The sequence below is a fragment of the Aulonocara stuartgranti genome (genome assembly GCF_965226115.1).
Source record: "Aulonocara stuartgranti genome assembly, chromosome: 18".
NCBI lineage: Eukaryota > Metazoa > Chordata > Actinopteri > Cichliformes > Cichlidae > Aulonocara > Aulonocara stuartgranti.
This window is the reverse complement of record NC_138954.1, coordinates 9,596,636-9,620,338: the sequence shown is the minus strand read 5'-3', so window position 1 is coordinate 9,620,338 and position 23,703 is coordinate 9,596,636. Positions and strand designations below refer to the sequence as shown.

General features: G+C 39.7%; 2 protein-coding genes across 2 annotated transcripts; both read left to right on the top strand.

The window, feature by feature from the left end:
• Nucleotides 1-3,836: 3,836 nt before the first annotated feature.
• On the top strand, nt 3,837-9,059 carry pex19 (peroxisomal biogenesis factor 19). The gene is made up of 8 exons (XM_082514316.1): nt 3,837-3,946; nt 5,316-5,404; nt 6,363-6,525; nt 6,622-6,707; nt 6,789-6,959; nt 7,042-7,212; nt 7,300-7,344; nt 7,529-9,059. The coding sequence occupies exons 1-8, from the start codon at nt 3,883-3,885 to the stop codon at nt 7,613-7,615; spliced, it is 876 nt and encodes a 291-aa protein (XP_082370442.1). The 5' UTR covers nt 3,837-3,882; the 3' UTR covers nt 7,616-9,059.
• A 1,366-nt stretch (nt 9,060-10,425) lies between these two features.
• Nucleotides 10,426-22,763, top strand: copa (COPI coat complex subunit alpha). The gene is made up of 30 exons (XM_082513851.1): nt 10,426-10,647; nt 11,020-11,133; nt 11,230-11,303; nt 11,521-11,601; nt 12,108-12,184; nt 12,356-12,465; nt 14,360-14,469; nt 15,001-15,100; nt 15,298-15,516; nt 15,781-15,931; nt 16,126-16,192; nt 16,299-16,374; nt 16,542-16,624; nt 16,923-17,148; nt 17,278-17,416; nt 17,795-17,957; nt 18,124-18,270; nt 18,423-18,612; nt 18,703-18,798; nt 18,910-18,998; nt 19,164-19,287; nt 19,859-19,948; nt 20,071-20,174; nt 20,258-20,404; nt 20,524-20,664; nt 20,785-20,967; nt 21,151-21,261; nt 21,358-21,519; nt 21,643-21,837; nt 22,356-22,763. Exons 1-30 carry the CDS (start codon nt 10,608-10,610, stop codon nt 22,413-22,415), a joined length of 3,669 nt encoding a protein of 1,222 aa, XP_082369977.1. The 5' UTR covers nt 10,426-10,607; the 3' UTR covers nt 22,416-22,763.
• Nucleotides 22,764-23,703: the final 940 nt, after the last annotated feature.

Sequence of the window (23,703 nt, the reverse complement as noted above, 5' to 3'; positions counted from 1 at the left end):
AAACAACTAAAATATAATAAAATAATAATTAAAAAAAAGATTTGATTAAAAAAATATTTTTTTTCCTTTCTCCTTCTAATCAGGTATTTATTCACACGTGGTCATAACTACATAAGTATTACTGAATAATTGTAGTACTGTTAATCATAATGTCACTGGACAAAAGCATAGGGCTGGTGATAGAATATAGTTCTATATTCTATTTTTATTTTACTTGCAAATCTTGTAGGCTGCTGTTTATTTTAAAGCTGTAGTTAATTATTATATTGCATATTTTACTACCAATCAGAAATATATAGCTCAGTAAGTAAAATAATCTCCAGCAGCAAAGTAAAAGTGACGTACAGGTTAATGAATCAATAATTATCATCTAACAACGTGATGTTGATAATAATGGTATCCTAAAACCTTTGTGTTACTTAAGCGGGGACATGACTTTTATATGGGGGCAATTATATAAGTATGTGTTTCGCTCCTTGGAAAATTAGTTGATTAATGAAAACTAATGTTTAAACACTGAAAATCATCCACCTACTTTCTACACTGTATTTATTTGTGATTAAATATTCAGATTTCCCCACAACGTACCATCCTGGAAACACCCCTGAGTTGCCTGATATCTGATTAGAAAATTAGACGTTAACGTTTTAGAAAGCCCCACGTGAACAGTCAATGTTGTCATCTCCATCAGCGTTACTATCGCTACGGGCCGGATGTGCTAAACATTTGTCAGCGCTTCCCTCTGAATCTTTACACTCGGAGTATATTTTTTCATGCTGTTGCTTAGCAACGACACCCCGACAACCATATTTATTTGTATGGACTGTAAAACTGAGACGTTTCCTGAAAATAGAAAAAGGAAACCCCCGACCTCTGGTATCACATAGGCATTTATACAAGACTGATTTGACTTATTTAAATCGTTCACATTTCAACAATTAAGGCCTGTGGGGCTACACTGTAAAATCTAATTAGTTCCCAGAACTCAAAAAAATTGAGGAAACTCGTTGCCTCAAAAAAACTAAGTAAAGCTTACTTAAGATGACTGTTAGGACAACTTATACATTGCAAGTCTGCAGTATTAAGAATAACTTGATATTTCTGACTGTACAATTTTAATTGTTTACCTACTGACAAACATTTCAAGTTCAACTAAATGAAAAAACAATTTGTGGTAACCTGAATATGATTAAAAATAATTAACAACACTTTTTGTAATGATGTTAAAAATCAGCCCAACTTTTATTTTCAAACACAACAAAGTATAACAGCCAACATACTGGACACTGTTCTGCTGAACAACAAACAATTATATTGCCATCACTGTTATAATCTTACAATGAAACACATTCTCAGATCTAATTATTCTGAAAATAAGTTTAGGCCTACCTCAAGTTTGTTTTGTACTTACTTATAAAATCAAAATAAAATATTTGTTGTTCTGTCACAAGTGCAATCTCTAATTTAAACAACACATTTGTTTTTCATTCCAACACAGGAGCTGGAATGTTGTAATGTTTTAAGGATGGCTTGTTTCCAGTCCAGGCATTACTGCCTGAATGACTATCATGGATCGAGGTGATCCAAATGTAGGTGCAGAAGAAAGTCTTTAACTTCCCTTAAGTACAGTGGCAGTGGATGTGCGTTGGAGATGCAATGAGCTTGAACCTGCAGGCGACCATCTTCACTGACCACACCATCTGTGACGGAGGACTCATCTCTCCTGGTGTCCTGCAAGCAAACAATCATATTGGAACAAAAACAAAACAAACATGAACATGAACTTAATTGCTTTCTTAAAACATTTTTTTCTGCATTTGGTATAAAACAGACTCCAATTTACACAATCTCAGGCTCCCTCCCCAGCGGAGAGGTGACATTCAATGTCCCAATTGTCAGTCTGGATAGCCCTGACCCCCACCCAACATACAATAATGTCATGAAAGCATCATTTTAAAAAGGGCTATGCAAACATGGCCAATAACTTTCATTCTAATGATGTGCAAAATGATTTGGGAACAAAACAAATTTTGCTGTTAGAAAACTTGCAGACTTCACTATATACAGTGTAGACCCTCTAAACTAAGTTTGGGGGATGTGATCTTTCAAGAAATGCAGACCAAACTGTTGTTTGTTTACTTACACAGCATGTCTTGTAGAATTAACTGGAGTCACCAGCAACAGCATCGTGCAGCCATATCTCAAGTCTAATAACAGAAGACAGGAAAAGATCAGTAAAGAAACAACTTCCCCAAACCACAGGACAAATAAAACAATAAGTAAAACAGGCTGATCTAAAGTATGATTAAAGTTCAGCCTGATTAATATAAATGTCACTGACAGTTGCTAATATATTGGAAAACCAAAATACTTACTGATGTCTTTCTGTCCAACAACAGGAGTGCTGGTCCCGAGCCTCAAAGACAGTAAGATGCAAGCAGAGGGAGAAAAAACAGAACATTTTTCAGAAACTGATTTGATCCTTAATGGCTGTGCAATTATTGTAACATAGAGTTTGCTTATGTTGTTAAATAAAGGCTAGATTTGACATTAATAGATGTCACAGATGTTCAAAAGCTGCCACAAAGCATGACAAAAAATGGACATCTCCAAAAACTTCGGAGCATTTTTGCAAATATGTGATGTCTTGATAAATCTTTCTGTCTGGCAGCTCCATCTTCAACACCCTTTGTCAAATGTATGCATATCAGTATATCTACTATCCATCTTCTTTGCATGATCCAGCCATTTCAGCCTTTCCTTACTAACTTTGTCTCCAAGCCATTCAACCTGAGCTGCCCCTCTGATGTAACCATTTCCAGTGATGGCGCCATGATCTCTAAGATGTCATCATAGCAGGTCATCTTGTAAGCCTTAAAATTGTATTTCACTCTGGCTGCTGGCCTTCTATCATACATCACCCCTGATACTTGGCTGCACCCACTCCTCTCTGCCTGCACTCTCTTCTTCACCTCTCGTGTGCACCATCCATTACTTTGGATGGTTTACGCAACGTATTTAAAATCAACTACCTTTACTATCACCGCTTCTTGCAGCTTCACTCTTACACCTGTCTCCCTCTCATTCAAACACATGTAATCTATCTTGCCTTTTACGTATTTTCATTCTTCTTCTTTCCATTGCAAACCTCCATCTCTCCAGGCTCTCTTCCACCTGCTGCCTGCTCTCAATATAGATCACAATATGAGCCACCAACGTCGACGTCCACAGAGACTCCAGGCTGACCTCATCTGCCAACCTGTCCACCTTGAACCCATCTATCAATTAAACTGCATACATCACCACTGTCTCACTGTCCTCACACGTGTCCCGCACCGCCCTCACACTTCTCTGCCACTCCTGACTTCATTCTATCACACACTTTGGCTAGATTCACAGTCCAAGTCCTTCTAATCTTCTCTATACTTCTCTATACTTCTCTATCAGAACTCTCAAATAAAACAACTGTAGTTTAATATGTGCGAGTTTTAAACTGACTAAATGTACAGATCAGTGTGGTTTCTTATCAATGAGTATACATTTACAGATACAGAATTTGTCCATTGTAAGATCAATGGACAAATAAGATCAATGAGGTGAAGATGGGATAATGACAAAAAGGAGGGGAACACAATTAAATAGAAAACATTTAAAAACTCACATAAATTCTAATACAAACACAAATAAAATACAGGAAGTATCATGTAAACATTTGTGCTTTTGTGTGCGTGTTTTCCAGAACACTAAACAACACTTTGCTCCAGAGTAAACTATTTAACCGGCCACGAGGCGGCGCTCACTCGGAGGAGTGACGTAGAGGTGTTTGCGACATTTTTACAGCAGAAGCGGCAGTTTCCGCGCTGGGTTGGTGAAGGCAACATCATGGCGTCAGGACCAGGAGGGTCGTCCGATGGGCACGATGCAGAGCTGGAAGAATTATTGGACAGTAAGAGTCGGCATTAATATTTTATCAGTGTGTGTATTTCTGAACACAGCAGTGGGGTTTTCGTGCAGCTTCGTGGTGTCGCTGTGTCCTTTTTTTGTTGTTGTTGTGCTTTCATCGTGTCAGGGCTTAGCTCAACGTCAGGTGCTCCTGCCGGGGTCTGCAGGAGTAATGTCCAAGAAGAAACGTCAGCACGAATCGCTTAATGTCTCTGCTGTCAGATAACTTTATCCGGGTTCAGTTTGTGCCCTTCATCGTGTATCTGCACAGAACACGGAGTCAGTTTCCTTAACTACATATTTTGTTCAAGGCAAATTTTCAAAACAACCCAGCTTAGGATTTAAACAGTTTTATTTTTCCAAATATGTATAAAGGCTAAATCATCTACAGTTTTACTTTCTCAACAGTAGGTTTTCAATATAAAAGACATTCATAACAATAATAAAACAATCAGAAAAGGGCTAAAAATCTTCAAACCGCTTTATATGTTTTTCCTTCAGTTTAAAGTCATCATTTGTCTTATATAAGACAACATATTATTGTGTTATGTACACCAAATTCTGACCCTTCCATCCAAATGTTCCAGCAGAAATCAAGACTCATCAGACCAGTCAAACCTTTTCTAATCTTCTAATGTTCAAATTAGTTCTTCGTTGGCAGGAATTTCACCTGGCGTTGTCTTATGCCCCTATAGCCCATGTACTTCAAAGTTTGATGTATTTTGCATATTTTGTATGTTGACTGGTTGCATTGAGTGGTTATTTAAGTTAATGTTGCCTTCCTGTCAGCTCGAAGCTTCCTGGCTATTCTCTGACCTCTGACATCAACATGACATTTTCACCCAGAGAACTGCTGCTCACTGGATCTTTTCTCTTTTCACACCATTCTCTGTAAACCCCAGTGATGGTTGTGTGGGAACAGCCCAGTAAATCAGCAGTTTCAGAACAACCATTCCATATTCTAAGTTATTTAAATAACCTGTCTTTGCCACTCTTATGCTCAGTTTAAACTTTAGCAGGTTGTTGTTTTCCTAATTAAAGGCCAGAATTGGTGTTTGAAGAATGAAGTGATTGTTGATTAATTGGTTAGTTTAAAAAAAAAAAAAAAGTCACCGCTTTCGTGTTTTAAAATGTGAATATATTATGTTTTTGCTCATTTCTTTGATAATGAATTTTTTTTTAAATTTTGAACACAGAATGAGTTGATTAAAAACAAGAATGACTATTTTAAAGTTCAGAAAAATTGCTGCAGCATTATATGTTATCCAGTTATCCCATAGCAATAGAATAACTGGATAATTATTTGTCAGTGAGTATGAAACCATTAAAAGCATTTTGAGTGAATTGGTTCTAATATCATCGCTTTCTTTCAGGTGCGTTGGATGATTTTGACAAGGCGCCCGCCCCTCCAGCCCCCGACCCTGCAGCCGCTTCGTCCTCAGCCAGCAGTGGTGCACAAAAGGTGCTTGCGAAATAATTTAGAATAGAATATAATATTTAGAATGGAATGGAAGGCCAGCAGCAGCTTCCGGTTCAAATTATTCTGCCTCAGGACACAGAGGAAGTGCTGCCGCTGCTGGGCCTTCTTTACCGGGGCGATGGTGTTGTGGGTCCAGGTGAGATCAGCTGAGATGTGGGTGCCCAGAAACCGGAAGGTGGAGACAGATTCCACTCGTTCTCCATTTCTAATGAGAGGGGAATGGACCTGTCTGTGCCTCCTGAAGTCCATTATGAGTTCTTTTGATTTAAGGACGTTCAGCTTCAGGTTATTTTCTAAGCACCAGAGGGACAAGTTCTCTACATCCGTCCTGTACGCTGTCTCATCTCCATCAGAGTTGAGTCCAACCATGGTGGTGTCACGGTGGCAAATTTTTAAATAAAAGTTTGGCTTATAGTGAATACCAATACATTTTCTTTTTTTTTTAAATTTATTACCCCTAATGTTAGGGAATCTAGGACATGTTGATTTTAAGAAATAACTGACACAATTTGAAGTCTTTTCAGTCCTTCATCACTTTTTTAACATTTCACCACCAAAAAACTGAAGTCACACAACAGATAAACATCGCAACTTTCTTATTTCCTGATATCAGTAAATATCAGTATTTGCAGATGGCAATATTTGACTGATAAAGCAGTGCTTTTGTCTTTTTCTGTTAATTTTCTATCCAAAACTGCAACTAGAAAGTGTCAGTGTTATTTTAGTTTTGAGCTTTCAAATGTTGGTTCTTTTACTATTAGGAAGCAAGACTGCTGCAGGTTTATGTCAAGTTTAAAACATTGTAAGCTAGAGTCGGGTCTAGAATAAAAAAACAAAACTGTTTCAATTCAGATGCACTGAAAAGAAGAACATCTTCCTCTGTTTTTCCTTATTTCTATATAAGGGATTTTGTTTGTTTTCTCTTCTTTGCCTGTCTCAGCCCCCTTTGCTAGAGGACTGTAAGCTCTTCGAGACTCTCTTTGAAGGGGACATGGCTGCCCAAGCTAAGGAGGAGTGGGAGAAGGCCATGACGGAGCTGGCTCAGGAGGAGCCGGAGCTTCTCCAACACTTTCAAAAGCTATCAGAGGCTGCGGGAAAAGTTGGTAAGATATAGGCTTGTGTTGACTATAGTTTACTTCTAGTCTTCTGCCTATTTTGGCTTGTTAGTTTACACAAAATACTCTGTTTATTCTGAGCAGGTACTGACACTGCCTCCCAACAAGAATTCACTTGCTGTCTAAAAGAAACCCTTCAGGGGCTGGCCAAAAATGCAGACAACCTGAAGGTGGGTCAAGCTGAAATTGAGCAAATATAATGAAGGTTTTGCAAATGAGAGCAACTTCATAGTCTGATTGTTTTTTTGCAGTCTTCGGGACTAGCTGGAGATGATCTTGTCAAAGCACTAGAAGGCCTAGGGTTGGAGGAGGGTGAAGGAGGTGGTGATGATGGAAACATCCTGCCCATCATGCAGTCTATCATGCAGAATCTTCTCTCTAAGGAGGTTCTTTATCCATCTCTGAAGGAAATCACTACTAAGGTGTGCCTTTGGTTTTATAGCAGACATTATATTCTGCAGTGTCCCATTCAGTATTTGTATTAACTCTACTTCATTCTTGCAGTACCCAGAGTGGCTGGAAACCAACAAACCGAGCCTTAGTCCAGAGGATTACCAGCGCTATGAGCAGCAGGCCAAAATCATGGGAGACATCTGTAAGCTCTTTGAGAGAGAGGGAGAGGGTGCAGCAGATAAAGAGAGCACATTTGAGAGGATCATGGACCTGATGCAAAAGGTGATGCAGCACTATCTCTTATCTCATAAAAAAGCAGTTTATGTGTAGAGTGAAACTGGTAACTTATCCTGTTTCTTTTACCAACAGCTGCAAGACCTTGGACAACCACCTAAAGAGCTAGCAGGTGATGCGGTAAGTAAAAACACCATTGTGTGTTTGACCTCACTAAGATTTCAGGGAAAGAAAATGTGCTGTCATTTGATTGTCCCTTTCATAACAGAACTGCGGTTGATGTTTTAATCTGAATTTTATGTGATTTGAAATGAGCACAAATATTTATAGGCTTCTTCCTCTTTTTTTTTTTCTTCCTCTCCAGCCTCCTGGCTTTAACTTTGACATGGACTCTCTCAATCTTCCTGGGGGCCCCGGGGCCGGGTCAGCCGAGCAGTGCTCCATCATGTGATGAGGGGAGTGGTGGTGTCCATCTGAAGCACTTGAGCCGAAGGGTCGCTGTGTGTGTCAGCAGCGGGGGGAGAGGGACAGAATGAGAAGCAAATGTCAGGCAGGAGTGTGACTAATCCGTCATCACTGCTCTCCCCCCTAAAGAGTAAAGTGTGTGGAAACAGAAGCAACATAAGGAATCACAAACAACAAACACACATTCTTCTCCATAAAAATCACAGAAGGTACAACTAAGAACATTTGGACATCTTTTCATTAGCAGCTGCCACAATTCCTTCACTCTTTAATTTTAGCAGAGTTTCTGTAAGAAGAAAATACCACTGGCCTTCTCAGTGTTGTTTTTACATACTGTTCAACCTTATGGTAATTTACATCAAAGCACTTCACGGGTATAAACGGTGCCTTTTCAAAGTGACTTTAAGTTGTTGTTTTTAGGTTTCATTAGAACGTGAAATTTCATCTATTATTCAGCTACGATCGGCTTTAAAATGGTGTGAATTTGCAATAACATCCCTAGTTGGCACCAAGTGATTGTTTTCTAACATTTCACTTAAGATAAAAGCTTTAATTTAGAAAGTTTATGGTTAACATGCTAGAAAACTATGAAAAATGTGTACATTTGTTAGTTATTTAAAAGACTAAAACAACTAAAGAGGAGTGGAGCTCTCATAAGAGATTTCCTTTACCTCTTAAAACTAAGCCAGCTAATTTAATAAGACCATTCGCTATTCCTCATTCCAAAATATTGATTTGAAGTGATTGATGATTCCTGGATGCCTTTGCTGTGGTTGAAGTGATCATTATAGTGTAGAGTTACTGTGCAAAGTGCTTCCCTGTGATTCCCAGTGTTTTCAATGTGCAAAATGGTGTTTTCCTTTGGTATGGGGTCCCCGCTGGGGAACAATAATCACCTGAGGGCATGAAAATAAACCCTATAAAAGTGCGTCATGTTTGTTCCAGAGAAGGCGACAGACAGTGTAGTAAACATCACATTGTGTTACATAAAAGGGAGAGAGAAAGAGGTGACTAAATCATGGAGATGCGCTATTGGGTAAGACATCAACAACCTGATGTAGGCACTTTCTGGCAGTGGCTGTCGGGTTTGTGTAGCGGACAACAGTTGACTTCTGTAACTGTAGAGAGAGATCTAGATATCACACGAGCACCAGCCCATCAGTGACTGTATAATAAAGGGTTCTGTGAAAGGAATCAGTCAGCCATGTGCTGAGAAGAGATGCGATTTACATCAGCTGAGGGGAGTTCTGCTGCAGAGGTTCACAGAGACCTGTGGTTTCATCCCAGTGTGGGGTGGGACTCAACTCTCAGGGCCGATGCAAATGTTTCCCACAGCACCGTTAAAAATAATAAAAAGAATGATGATAATAAAACCTTTTTGACACTATTCTTCTGTAAATATATAAAATAAAACTAATGATATACTGCAATTGTTCCCGGTGTGATTTTTGTCATTTCTTTCATACTGCTTATGGAACATGAGTAGAAATATTGTGTCATAATCAACTGCATTCAGAGACAAGTTTTACTGTAAGCTTACTGCACTTCAGTTCGTGTATGCGGTAGTCATGATCCTAAAGCTGTGGTCCTTTTATAAAATATGCTGCATTACTGGAGAAATTCTGCAGTAAATGAAGTAAAAGGATTTTTCAAATTTAAATCCTCAAGTAATAAATAATTAATAAATAATAAATTCATATACACTCATTTTGAACATGTCACTGTAATTTGGGGCTTTTAATGGCTTCTTTCACAATGTCTTTAACATGACAAAAGTAGTATCATAGTATCATACTCTGGGGCTTTTTGCTGCTAATGGTATGAGTACACTGGACAAAGTGGATGGAAAAATGAAGAAAGAGAATTACTTCTAAATTCTTTAATGTTACCTCAAATCAACAGCTACACATTTGAAACTTGAAACATGGTTGGATCTTCCAACAGGACAGTGGAATGGCCTTCTCAAAGCCCTGACCTCAAAATCTGTAGACTATGATTATGAAACCAGTCACTATAAATGAATTCTACCAAGTCTGACAATAAGAGTTGTCAAATATCCAGTAAGAATTATTCTGACTGTTTTTTAAAGTCATTAAAGATGTATGATGTCCTATCAGCCAAACCTGGAAAAAGAACAGGTCGAAGAAATCACTAAAAGCCCCAAATTATCACGATATTCATGCCTATGAATAAGTGTGTGTAAACTTCTGATCACAACTGTATTTTGAGACGTTTAAAAAGGAAAAAAATGTGTAGAAGTCCACTTTCTTTTCGTAGCAATCCTAGATTATTGATTTTTTTTTTTTTTTTTTGCTTTTTGGGGTTTTTTTTGTAATCCAGTGGAAATGCATTACTTCACACTACAGGCGCCCCCGCGTGCCACGTATCGTGTCTGCAGCAGATGACGTCATCAAATTATTACTTGCAGTCGGTTTTAGAAATAAGGAATTTTATAATTGTTTAGGAAGAAAACAAATCAATGTATTGATCAATACGTATTAAGTTCTTTTAATTGTAAATTTGTCACTTTAATCTCATACAATTTGCGAGTTCATGACATTGACATTTTAAAGAATAACCTCTTTGTCTCTTAGATTTTTACCGCTTTATTAAAGAAGCTAATGACTCTTTATCCGAGTCCGTATACTTATTTCGTACGTCTAGGAAGTGCTTAGCAATTTACAGATTAGATTTTTTATGACGGCATTTAGTCGCGGATGTCTTGTCTATGGGTTACATTTCTACGCGCCGCTGCCGTGGAACTTTCTGGGTCAGATTTTCGTCGCAAAACTTTATTGTTCAAAACCGGAAGACAAAACGGACTACGTGTCAGGAAAAAGGAGAATCAACTAAATGGGCGAAGGTGGTCAGGCTGCTTGATTCAACCAATCTGCAAAGTTTCGTCCTTTTTAATTATTTGCTCTGACTGAGTTTTGTCTCAGCATTAAAAAGAAGAGCTTTGCGGTTCACCAGTAACGATGTTAACAAAATTTGAAACGAAGTCGGCCCGTGTCAAAGGTAAGAGTCTGCTAGCTACTTATTAGCAAAGAAGCTAACGTTAGCTAGTTGACGTTATCGTCCTCGGTTGATTATTCAGCCAGAATTCTCTCTTTATTCTAGTTTTTAAATAGATTTTTTCTCCGACTGTCTGTAACTAATTTGTCTTTATTATGTCTTATTCAGATGTAGCGATAAATGGACAGTAGTTGTACGTGTCCTTAGCTGTCCGGCTAACATCACTTTGCATGTTTAAAAAGCCGCTGTAAATTAGCTGTCCGGCTAACATCACTTTGCATGTTTAAAAAGCCGCTGTAAATTAGGTTGATGCTGGTCGTCTGAAGTGTAATAGCCTCTTCTGTAAGAGCTCTGATGAGCTGTTTTACATTTCAGGCCTGAGCTTCCATCCCAAACGGCCGTGGGTTCTTGCAAGTTTGCACAACGGAGTCATCCAGCTGTGGGACTATCGGATGTGTACACTTATTGACAAATTCGATGAGCATGACGGTAAGACGGTGTTTTAGCTGGAGTACGCTGCTTTAGCTTACAAACTGTGTTATTAATGGAAATGAGGTGTGATTTTAATGTGGTATCTCACATCAGGGCCTGTAAGAGGGATTGATTTCCACAAGCAGCAGCCACTGTTTGTGTCTGGAGGAGATGACTACAAAATCAAGGTGGGACTGCTGTGGCATCAAGACTCTCATTAAATGTCATGAAGCTGGATAAATGTTGTTCAAGTGCTTATTTTTGTATTTATTTGGTTTGAGGCAGTATCTCATACTCAGGATTTCTAATATTTTGCCTAAACGTCAAAGGTGCTGCCATGTCTTAATGCACTACTGTAATATGAAACCTAGGTGAGAGCTGAGTAAATATTCTTGTTGTGTACAGGTGTGGAACTACAAGCTGAGGCGCTGTCTCTTCACCCTCCTTGGGCATCTTGACTACATCAGAACCACCTTCTTTCACCATGTGAGTTGTCCTGCCGTTTTAACATAGAAAATGGACAAGTGACAAATTATAGGAAAACCTTGAACCTTTGACTCCCACAGTGACTCTCATATTTTGAACTACTTGTCCAAATCAATGGAGGTATACAAAATTATCACCTTTTATCCTGTGAAGTGCTCTCTTCCAGAATGGCCTCCACCAATCTGGATTAGATTAAATTATGCAACTTGTATGTTATGGCTTTTCCAGTCACCAGATCTTAGCCCATCATTCAAGATATGTTGTCTCCAAGTCCAAGATAGAAATCATTAGTTGTGATGGTGGAGCACTGTACAAATGTAAACAACACTAAAGCTGGGATTCAGTACAGTACTACATATTATGGTAAACACTTTGTCTTTAAGGGGTTTTCCTTTATATTGTCACCCCACTGGATTAGTACTTCTTTCTGTTTTTGGGTGTTTTTGTATTTTATGTTAGAACAATTTAGACTTAAGTTATTACATTAATTGTCACCTTGCCTGTAGGAGTACCCCTGGATTCTGAGTGCTTCAGATGATCAGACGATTCGCATTTGGAACTGGCAGTCCAGGACGTGTGTCTGGTAAGACACTGTGTAAAGTTTAAACTGTTGTTTCTCACAACTTGCACATAGTTAGGATGTTTAATTGAGATTTTAAATAAACAGAAGAATGAAAATTGTTAAAATTTACAATAATGAAAATGAGTGGTCTGCCCTGATTTCTTATGTTTCCTATTTCTTTCTTCTCTGCAGTGTGCTGACTGGCCATAATCACTACGTGATGTGTGCCCAGTTCCACCCATCTGAGGACCTGGTGGTGTCGGGCAGTTTGGACCAGACTGTGCGAGTGTGGGATATCTCCGGTGAGGGCCTGGGGATGGCCGACCAGAGGACAGCGGGCTGGGTTTTGGGGGAGGGGTTGGGAGCAGAGTGGTACAGATGAGGAGGAAGAAAACAGGAGCAGGACTGAAGTGAAGTCCTAAACCTCTTCTTCCTCTCTAACTTGTAGAGGATAAAACTCTGTGGGCTGTTTGCAGAAACACCTCTCTTTTGATAGATGGTAAGAGAGTTAGATGCAGTGGAACAAATTTATGGTGTGCTATTTTTTTATTATTTTAATACAACACTGTAAATAAAAGCTCTGAAAGGAGAAAGGCCTTACAGGTTAGATCGGGGTGGGCAATTTCAGGCCCAGAGGGCCGGTGTCCTGCAGGTTTTAGATCTCACCTTGGGTCAACACACCTGTATCACATGATTAGTTTGTTACCAGGCCTCTGGAGAACTTCAGGACATGGTGTGGAGCTAATTTAGCCATTTAAATCAGCTGTGTTGGTTCAAGGACACATCTAAAACCTGCAGGGACACCGGCCCTCGAGGCCTGGAGTTGCCCACCTCTGGGTTAGATACACAGTGAAAGGATAAAATCCACATGGATGGATAATTGGAGAGGTGTTTCTGTGCCTGTGCATGCTGTAAAAATCTTGTCATTTTTCTTTCTCCTGTTTCTTGTCTTTAGATTAACTGCACTCATTTGCTTTCATTTCCTTTCATTTCCTTTCATGTGAACATGCATAAGTTCTAACATTCACCAATCCTGGGTTTATGTCATTTAACTTGAGCATGGTTGCATCCATTTGTACTTTTTTTTTTTTTTTTTCTAACTTGTCTATCACATGACTTAACTGCAGCATGTGTTTTCATTTTTTTTATGATAAATACATAGTAAGTTTAAAGTTTAGCTTTAAGGGGGTCACTTTGCACTCATACTCACAATATAGAAAATCCATACTGCTTTTGCATCCAAAAAACATTAATTGGTTAAAAAAGAGTTAATCTTTTTTATACACTTAAACTTTCTGGCTGTCCCATATTTCTATATGACCTATGACATTTGCACGACTGGCTCTACTATTAAAAAAATAACATGAAATATACTACAGGTTTATATTTCCTGTAGTCATTGCAACTTATTGTTGTCATCCTCATTCCTAACCAGTAATTGTGGCATTTCAGACTATACTAACTGCACGTCATTTAAACATTGTGACTGAAATGTGCATGAGCCTTTAAGAAAGCAAACTCCAAGACTCATAGTCCTGATACTCAACGCCCCATCGAGGCTCACCTTTACAATGCTAGCTACCACCCACTCCACCTCCATCAGCCAAGTCCACGCACTCCCTGTGTCCTCCTTATCCCATGCTCTCCCTGGAAACATCCACACCTGCACATGGGTTCCTAGTGTCATTTCTGTTTCCCATGTCATCTCTCTCTGTGCTGTTGTACTATCTGCTCACCACATTGTTTTAACAGGCAAGAATCATGAATACAAGCTGTGTTTTCTCCATCTTTTTTCATTTCCTGATTTTGCTGAGTCTCTGAAATAATCAGCTACCTTGCTCTGCTATCCATCCAAATCACAAGTTACTCCGGTTTCTTCTGTAATCTGATGATTAATTAAACCAATCAAAGCACTGTTGCAGGAATGATTGTTTCCAGACTCAAGCTGGCAGTCAATGAGAAAGCAGAGGTTGTGTTGGTGTGTTTCAAACCTGTGTGTGTGTGTTCAGTAGTACAAAAGTGCGCTCTGTTTTTTAAACCCCCCTTTTGTGGCCTCTCTTCTCCAATGATGATTCTCCAAATTTGATATCTAAATAATGTGTATCTTGTTTTTCCCATGTTCCGATCCTCTATTGTGCCCTGTCTAATTTGGTTATGGCTCCCCCCTTTGCACGCGGTGCTCTCTGATGGTTCCAGGTTTGAGGAAGAAGAACCTGTCTCCAGGTGCTGTGGAGACAGAGGTGCGCGGCATCTCTGGTGTTGATTTGTTTGGTGCCTCTGATGCTGTTGTTAAACACGTCCTCGAGGTGAGAAGCAACTTTGTAGCTTTTGTAAACGTTGTGGTCATTTGAGTGAATCAGCCTTTAAAGGTTACCAGTGAGGGAGCCTTCATATGTTCCTGGTATCTCATTACAGGGAAATGTCAGTTTGTAGTCTTCCGCTCACATATTGTTTGGATTTCCTGTTTGTTTGTTTGTTTTTTAATGATTAATTAGCATTAATGAGGTTTCTTCAAATCATCAAAAAAGTCCATGATGCAGTTCTGTCTGTGGAAAACACCAGCTTTTAGCCCGAGCTGGCAGTTGAATCTGTGGGTTGTTTTTGTTTTTTTAGGGGTATGTGATTATGACTTAAGGTCAGAAATATTCAGTTATAGGTAATAAAACTACATTGCTTGGGTTTTGTTTTAATGTACTATTTTATGGTTTCTGTGTGATATATTAATTATTTAATGGTACTATAATGGCTTCACGGAGAGTAACACAGTTTAGTTTCATATAGATTGATGCCATGCTATGACAGCTGTCTGTGTGACTTGAGCTTATGTTTATGTTCAGGGTCACGATCGTGGGGTCAACTGGGCAGCCTTCCACCCCACCATGCCTCTCATTGTGTCTGGAGCTGATGACAGGCAGGTGAAGATCTGGAGGATGAATGGTGAGTGACTTGACATGAGTGTTAGAAGTTGATGTTCACAGAAGCTAAAACCCCTGACTTTTCTGTTATGTGCCAAGAAGTAGGTATTTCATTAAGCTGACTACTTCACTAATTGTTTCCTGCTGTAAATGTTTCTGCTTCTTTTTTGTCTTTAATTATCTCTCCTTTTTTTTGTTTTTCCCCCCACCTGTGTTCAGAGTCCAAGGCATGGGAGCTCGATACATGCCGTGGGCACTACAACAACGTGTCTTGTGCCATCTTCCACCCACGCCAGGAGCTCATTCTGTCCAACTCTGAGGACAAGAGCATCCGGGTGTGGGACATGTCCAAAAGGACCGGAGTACAGACCTTCCGCCGTGATCACGACCGCTTCTGGGTGCTGGGTGCCCACCCAAACCTCAACCTGTTTGCTGCAGGTAAGTGCTGACAGTGATCTGATCAAAACAGGAACATTAACAGTTCAAACATCAATTTGCAAAGTAGTTGTTTGGTTAGTTTTGAAGCTGATCCTTTGCATATCAGGGAAAATTAAAAAAAAAAAAGAAGATTTTAATGGTTCTCTTAAGTTCACATGGCCTAATAACAGGAAATGTCTAGCATGTATTTCCTGAGGAGGGGAAAAAATACAGTGTGTACGTGTGAAATTTGCACTGACGAATGGTTTGTTTTGTGTCCTTAAGGTCATGACAGTGGTATGATTGTGTTCAAGCTGGAGCGTGAACGTCCAGCCTACGCCGTACATGGCAACATGCTTTACTACGTCAAGGATCGCTTCCTCCGCCAGCTGGACTTCAACAGCAGCAAAGACACGGCTGTTATGCAGCTGCGCAGGTAGGTGTGGTGTGCATGAGATAGCATTTTGAGTGCAATTTCTTAGAATTCCTTTCTTAGACCAAAAAGAAATTGGTCTAAGAAATTATGGGCTAGTGCTTGTTTTTTGTCGTTCGTGGGTTTTTTGTTTTTAAATGAAAATCTGTCTAGTTTAAAATAACAATTTTACCTGTTTTACCTTCTCCTTAACTTAGTGGGTCTAAGTTCCCAGTGTTCAGCATGTCTTATAATCCCGCTGAGAATGCTGTCCTGCTCTGCACTGTAAGTATCTCTCAGTGAAAATGCACTCACACACATTAATCTCTTACTGCTCAGTTAAGTGTGTTGGTTCGCATCTGTTTATCGAAATGCTCTTTACCTCCTGCAGAGAGCAACCAACCTGGAGAACAGCACCTATGACCTGTACTCAATTCCCAAAGAAAGTGACTCTCAGAACCCCGATGGTAAAAAAACAAACAAACAAAAAACCAACAGTTTAATTATGTTTTTTCTCACACTCTAAAAACATTTGTTGTTTTTTTTTCCCTTTACTTATTGAATGTTATATGCCTCCAGTTTGTATCTCCTTGAATGAAGTAACAAGAGGCTGCGTTTTCTTTTTAAATTCCAGCACCGGAGGGGAAAAGGTCTTCTGGTCTGACAGCCGTTTGGGTGGCCAGGAACAGATTTGCTGTGTTGGACCGTATGCACTCTGTAAGTGCATATGAAAGTTTACAAAGCAGTGAAATATATAGGAAATCCCTTTTTAAAAGATTTTTTGAAAAGTTGGTTAATTCTATAAAAAGAACTGAAAGTGTTGATCAGTAAATCATTTGTTCTTTACAAATGATCGATCAAAGGCAGTCTGGCACGTTAATCTCCGAATGAAACAATCAAGAGTCCATTATGTGACTTGTGAAGCCTGCAAATATTTGAAGAAAACTTTTTACTTTGCTTTTTGTCCTAATCTATAATTATTCATCACAGTGCTTTCTTCATTTCTCCATTGCAGCTGCTGATTAAAAATCTGAAGAATGAAATTGTGAAGAAAGTCCAGGTGCCGAGCTGTGAGGAGATCTTCTACGCCGGGACAGGCTCACTGCTGCTGCGTGATGCCGATGGCGTCACGCTGTTTGACGTGCAGCAGAAACGCTCCCTGGCCACCGTGAAAATCTCTAAGGTCAAGTACGTGGTGTGGAGCGCAGACACCAGCCACGTGGCTCTGCTGGCTAAACACGGTGAGTGGATGAGATGTATATCTGCAGATTTGACCAACAAATATTCAAACCTGAAAGTTTTCTCTGCTGGTTCTCAAAGGAAGCTCTAAATCTGATTTTTCTCTTTTTTTTTTCTTCCCTTCCCTTCAGCAATTATGATCTGCAACCGTAAACTGGAAAGTCTGTGCAACATTCACGAGAACATCAGAGTGAAGAGTGGAGCCTGGGATGAGAGCGGAGTCTTTATCTACACCACTTCCAACCACATCAAATACGCCCTCACGTCTGGGTATGTGCTGCTTAGAAAAGGCAGTGTTAATTTATTCCCACAGGCACAAGTCTCTGGGGACAGAAACTTCTTAACACAGACCTGTAGAGCTTCAACAAAATAAGCTGTCACTGAGAAAGTTGTGAGCTAAAATGTTGCCTTAGTGCTTGTTTTCTTTGATAGTGTTGTGCTCCCACATGTCTTTTAAAATAAGCACAGCAGTGACTTAGAATAGTTAGAGATTTGAGCAAAAACAAAGCTCCAACTTTATGTTTTAAAGACAAATACAAGTTTGTTTGCTTTAAATTCTCTGGACAGAAAAGCTCAAATCTTTCACAGTTAGAAAGCATCAGTTCAGTGTAAAATGTCTAACTTAGGATATTCTTTGTGTTCCTGTAGTGATCATGGCATCATCAGGACCCTGGACCTGCCCATCTATGTGACCCGCGTGAGAGGCAACAGCGTTTATTGCCTGGACAGGGAGTGCAGGCCCCGTGTGCTCACCATCGACCCCACAGAGTACCGCTTCAAACTGGCCCTGGTCAATCGCAAATATGATGAGGTCGGTTCTTAAGGGTGGTGTCCTTGAAGTGATAATCTGAGTATATTTAAGGAGATTAAACACCAGAACTGTGCAGTGATAATCTGAGTTTCATATTAAACAGCATTACATTTTTGCCAGGAATCATTTGATTCCTTATTCTGAGATCATTCCTGTTACTCTTCAGGTGCTCCACATGGTGCGCAATGCCAAACTGGTAGGTCAGTCCATCATTGCCTATCTGCAGAAGAAGGGCTACCCCGAGGTAGCACTGCACTTCGTCAAAGATGAGAAGACGCGCTTTAGCCTGGCTCTGGAGTGTGGGAACATCGAGGTGAGCTGGCAGCAGTACTCAAAGACTGCTGTACCTATTCTATCATTTTTTTAAGATAAGGATGGAAGTCTTGTGCATGATGAGCTCTAATCAAATCACAGTGAGACCGAGATCTGTGTGCAAAATTAAAAATCTCATCTCTGTACTTCCAGGTGGCTCTGGAAGCAGCCAAAGCCCTGGATGAGCGCAGCTGCTGGGAGCGTCTGGGTGAGGCAGCACTGCTGCAGGGTCACCACCAGGTCGTGGAAATGTGCTATCAGAGGACCAAGAACTTTGACAAGCTCACCTTCCTCTACCTCATCACTGGTAACTTGGCCAAGCTACGCAAGATGATGAAGATTGGTGAGTGAGGATGTCTATTCTTTATGTTACATGTTGCAAAGGTGTGTATGTTCTCTTTCAGTATTTCTAATGGCTGTGTTGTCTGTGTAGCTGAGATCAGAAAGGACATGAGCGGTCACTACCAGGCAGCACTCTACCTGGGAGACGTCAGCGAAAGGGTTAGAATATTGAAGAACTGTGGACAAAGTGAGTTAATTTGTCAACATTCACTCATATTCTGTCGTATTTTGTTTGCCAGCCTTTATGGCAGTAAAATGACAAGTTATCATGCAAAATTGTTTGTGTGCATGCTTGCAGAGTCTCTGGCCTACCTGACTGCAGCCACACACGGGTTGGATGAAGAGGCTGAGGCACTAAAAGAGACGTTTGACCCAGAAAAGGAGACGGTGTGTTCACAAAACATTCTTCCTACACAAATTATGGGAAACAATAACATGCAGAAGCAGTGAACCTAATATGTATTTTTTTTAACAATACAGTAATTCATGTTGATAAATAACATAATTATTGCTTAATTTTAATTTAAAAATGGTTTATTATGTAACTTTTAGGTGCCAGAGGTTGATCCTAATGCACAGCTGTTGCAGCCACCTCCACCCATCAACCCTCTAGACACTAACTGGCCTCTGCTCACCGTCTCAAAGGGCTTCTTTGAGGGAGCTATTGCAGCAAAGGGTAAGTCAAGAGCCACGATGGACTGAAAAGGAACATAATACTTTAAAGTTTCATCCATGTTAACTTTGTTCAAATGGAACCAAGAATGGAGACACTTAATACTTAATTCCGAACAAGGTTATGTGATTGGTTGGGTTTTGTCTGTTTGTTAGCAGGTTAGTCAAAAGTTGCATATGGAGCAAAACCTTATTAGAGGTGCAACTTGGCCCAACCTGAAAGTGATCAGCTGATGAATATTTGGAACGATTCTTTAGCATTGCTAGATAGGATAATGTTTGACATATCTTTGCAAATACATACCAGATTTAAATAAGAAAAACTGAGATATCCCTTTGATGATCTCAAGAAAATATCACAATACAATCTGGATCCAGATATCCAAAGACTCACGTCCATGGTCTGAGCTGAGTTTTCTGCCTGGACTTGGATTGCTTTTAAAACAGCTGGTTGTTTTTTTTTTAATATCTTTCTAATATGCAACAGTGTTGCTTTTTTTAAAGGAATTCAAAGATGAAGTAATTGTAGAAACGTGTGGGATTTAATATGGGCACCTGTTGTTCACCTGTTGTAGGGAAAGCTGGTCAGATGGCTGCCGACTTGGACATGGATACTTCAGGAGGCGAGGGCTGGGGAGATGATGCTGAGCTTCAGCTGGATGAAGGTAAATTCCGACTGATTTTAACAAATCATTTTCTATTTTTTTTCTTTTCTTTTTTCAAACTTTCAGTGTACTGCTTGAGCCTAAAAATATTAAATGTGTATCTTTCCCTCTCTTCTTCACAGATGGCTTTGTGGATGCTCCGGAAGGATTAGGAGAGGAAGGATTGGGGAAAGAGGAAGGAGGAGGATGGGATGTTGAGGAAGACCTGGATCTTCCTCCAGAGCTGGTGAGAGAGAGAAAAATTCTCATATTAAATGTGAAAAGAACATAAAGCTGAGTACTTTATACTATCTTTACACCAATCAACAGGATGTACCAGTTGGTGCAGGTGGAGGAACAGAGGACGGCTTCTTTGTCCCACCAACCAAGGGCACAAGTCCAACCCAGATGTGGTGCAACAATTCCCAGCTGCCAGTGGATCATATCCTGGCCGGCTCCTTTGAAACTGCAATGAGGGTCCGCTCATAGTGTTTTCCAACACAGTTTATTTATTTTTGGTTCCCTTTGATAACATATATCATCGTTTAAAAAGGAAGGCATAAATGGTTAATTACTGTTGCTTGTTTCTACCATAGCTGCTCCACGACCAGGTTGGAGTTGTGGACTTTGGCCCCTATAAGTCGCTTTTCATGCAGACTCTGTCCAGAGGACGCACATCTTACCTGGGGCTGCCGTCCCTGCCCTGCCTGCGTGGGCACCCACAAAGGAACTGGAAGGTACAGCTGTCTATTTGGTGGATGTATTTTTTATTGATATATCTGCTCCTTTTCTTCATAGTTTCTAATTGATTCCACAAAATAGAAAATGACTTTTTTTATCTTTGATTTTCTTCTCAGGACTGTGGGGCAAAGCAGGGGCTGCCTGCTGTGGGCCTGCGTCTCTCTGATCTCATCTCCCGCCTGCAGCAGTGCTACCAGCTGACCACAGCCGGACGATTTGAGGACGCCGTTGAGCGCTTCAGAGTCATCCTTCTGTCTGTACCCCTGCTGGTGGTTGATAACAAACAGGAGATTGCAGAGGTAAGCAACAAGCATGCCTTGAACCTGATCTGTTTAATCTCTAAAATCCATTTGTAATGGACCTAATAAGCTTGCCTGTATGATCCTCATGGCTCCTGTGGCTTTCAGATAAACTAATTTTGTTGACATGCTGATACACATTTATATGTGCTCAGATACTTAACTGGGTTGTATGTGTTTTAGGCTCAGCAGCTGATTACAATATGCAGAGAGTACATAGTGGGTCTGACCATGGAGACTGAGAGGAAGAAGCTGCCTAAAGACACTTTGGAACAGCAGAAGAGGTTGTGTGAGGTAAAAAAAAAACACAATGAAGCTTTCACTGATTCACACAAAAAAATCACCAAAGCATGATGAAAATGTTCAAAAAAATGTTTGTTTTCCTTGCAGATGGCTGCTTACTTCACCCACTGTAATCTCCAGCCAGTCCACATGGTGTTAGTGTTGCGCACAGCTTTGAACCTCTTCTTCAAACTGCGTAACTTTAAGACAGCTGCAGGCTTCGCACGACGTCTCCTCGAACTTGGGCCCAAGCCAGATGTTGCACAGCAGGTTAGTTGTTCATCACTCATAACTTATTTTTTTATTTTATAATTGTCTTTATTAGATGGCCTTTATTGTGCTGGTGTCATTCTCTTGCCATCATCTCCTTTGCAAAAATATTTCCTTCTTTAGACTCGCAAGATTTTGGCAGCCTGTGAGAAGAACTTGACAGACGCCCACCAGTTGAACTACGACCCCCACAATCCATTTGACCTGTGCGCTGCCTCTTACGTTCCCCTGTACCGCGGACGCCCCGTTGAGAAGTGCCCTCTGTCTGGAGCCTGCTACTGCCCCCCTTACAAAGGCCAGATCTGCAGGGTCACACAGGTAGACCAAACAAATGTGTATATAAAATTTTAGGGACCATCATTTAGTAAAGGAGAGAACATTTGGTCTGAATGCTCAAGTTTCTTGATCACTCAGATCTGAAACTGTAACCATCTTTAATGAGAACACCTGGTAAATTGTTTATGTTTGAAGGTATTTTCTCTTCAGTCAGGGAATAAGGGCTAATAATAATAACAATAATTATTAATAAATAATATTAATACAGTAATATCTGTTGAAGATTTGCAAGAAAAAAGGCAATACTATCAGTCAAGTTCACTTTCAGCTTAGTGAGTGGAAACCTTTTCAAATCTTCAGATGTGGTTGTCATGACAAAGTAGCAGAAATTTTATTAACCACTTCTAAGCTCCTGCTTCTATTTTTATATCATTAAATATGCTGCCTTCACTTTTCCTTTTTATTTATTTAAATGCCCATCTCTGCTATAACTACCACCCCCCCCCCCCCACCCACCCACCCACCCACCCACTAATTTTTAATGTTTCCTCTTTTTCTAGGCGACGGAGATCGGCAAGGACGTGATTGGTCTGCGTGTGAGTCCACTTCAGTTCCGCTGAGAGGATAAAAAAAATGAAAACACTTCCACTCTTACTTTGTTGTAGTAATGATACAATTATTTGCATGAGAAATGGAAGCAGTTATATATGTGTTTGCTCACAGTGCTGTTAAACCTCTTTAAATCCTTTCTCAGCTATCTATTCCTGTTCATCACTGATCCTACTAAAAGCTTTTTGTTGTAAGTACTGCTGCATCAATAACACAGTACTGTGTGCTTTATTAGAGCTGTAAAACCGTACTGTTAACCCGCTCCTGACTTGTATGACGTGAATAATGGAAAATGAACAGCAGTACGCTGTGTATCTGTGGGAAACGATAAAATAAAAAGGTCCTTTTATGAACACAAATGAAGTGTGTGAGTTGGGCCATCTTTGTCGTGTTTTTAATACGCTATGGTGTCTGCAGAAGGAAGTGAAATGGGAACATTTGATGTGCACCTCAAGGATGAGTCATGAGGAATGAAAATGGAAAAGCCTACACAGTGAACTGGCTCCTTAGTTGGCATTACAAGTTGAAAATAAGGGGGTGACATTCACAGTCAAGTTTGTTATATGGTTACCTGTTACACCTGACCCGATTCTTGTTAAATACTGAAAATGTGGTTCCTTTTATAATGTGCAAAGTTCTCATTTTGACAGTCTGCCCTCTACCTGTAAAAGGAAGCACTGTCATTATTACCCAGAACACATTCTGGCAGATGTTAGAAAAAAAAAAAAAAGAAGAAAAAGCAGGGGGAAATATATAATCCCTCTCTTTCATTGAAAGGAAAAGAAGCTCATCCCACAGGATTTTGAACACTTTAATAAAACAAACTAAAATAAAGGCTTTGTTTATTGGTTAAAAGCTTCAGTGGCTTACATTACATTAAATTCATTCAACTACTGATTTATTTTAAATGGATTTCCCCCTTACAAGATGTTTTTGATAACTGTACATTTAGCATCACAAGTCAAGTCAGTTTCTGCTCTGCAGGACTGTATCACTCCCAATGTGTCTGAAAACTGAATTACTCTCTTCTGTCATGTCCAAAACACCAATATAGTTAACAAAATTAAACAATGACATGTTGGTTAAGTCATATCAAATAAAGATAATACTCTAAATACATACATACATACAAAAATTAACTGAAACAATTTTTTGTACTTAAATAACTAAAATTAATATCAAAATATTATGGAAATTCATAGCTTTTAGTCTATGCTAGTATTTCAAACTTGTCAACAAATCAAGCATGAAGCGTTCCACTTTCTATTAAAAAAATGTGTGATCTAATCTAATATCTGA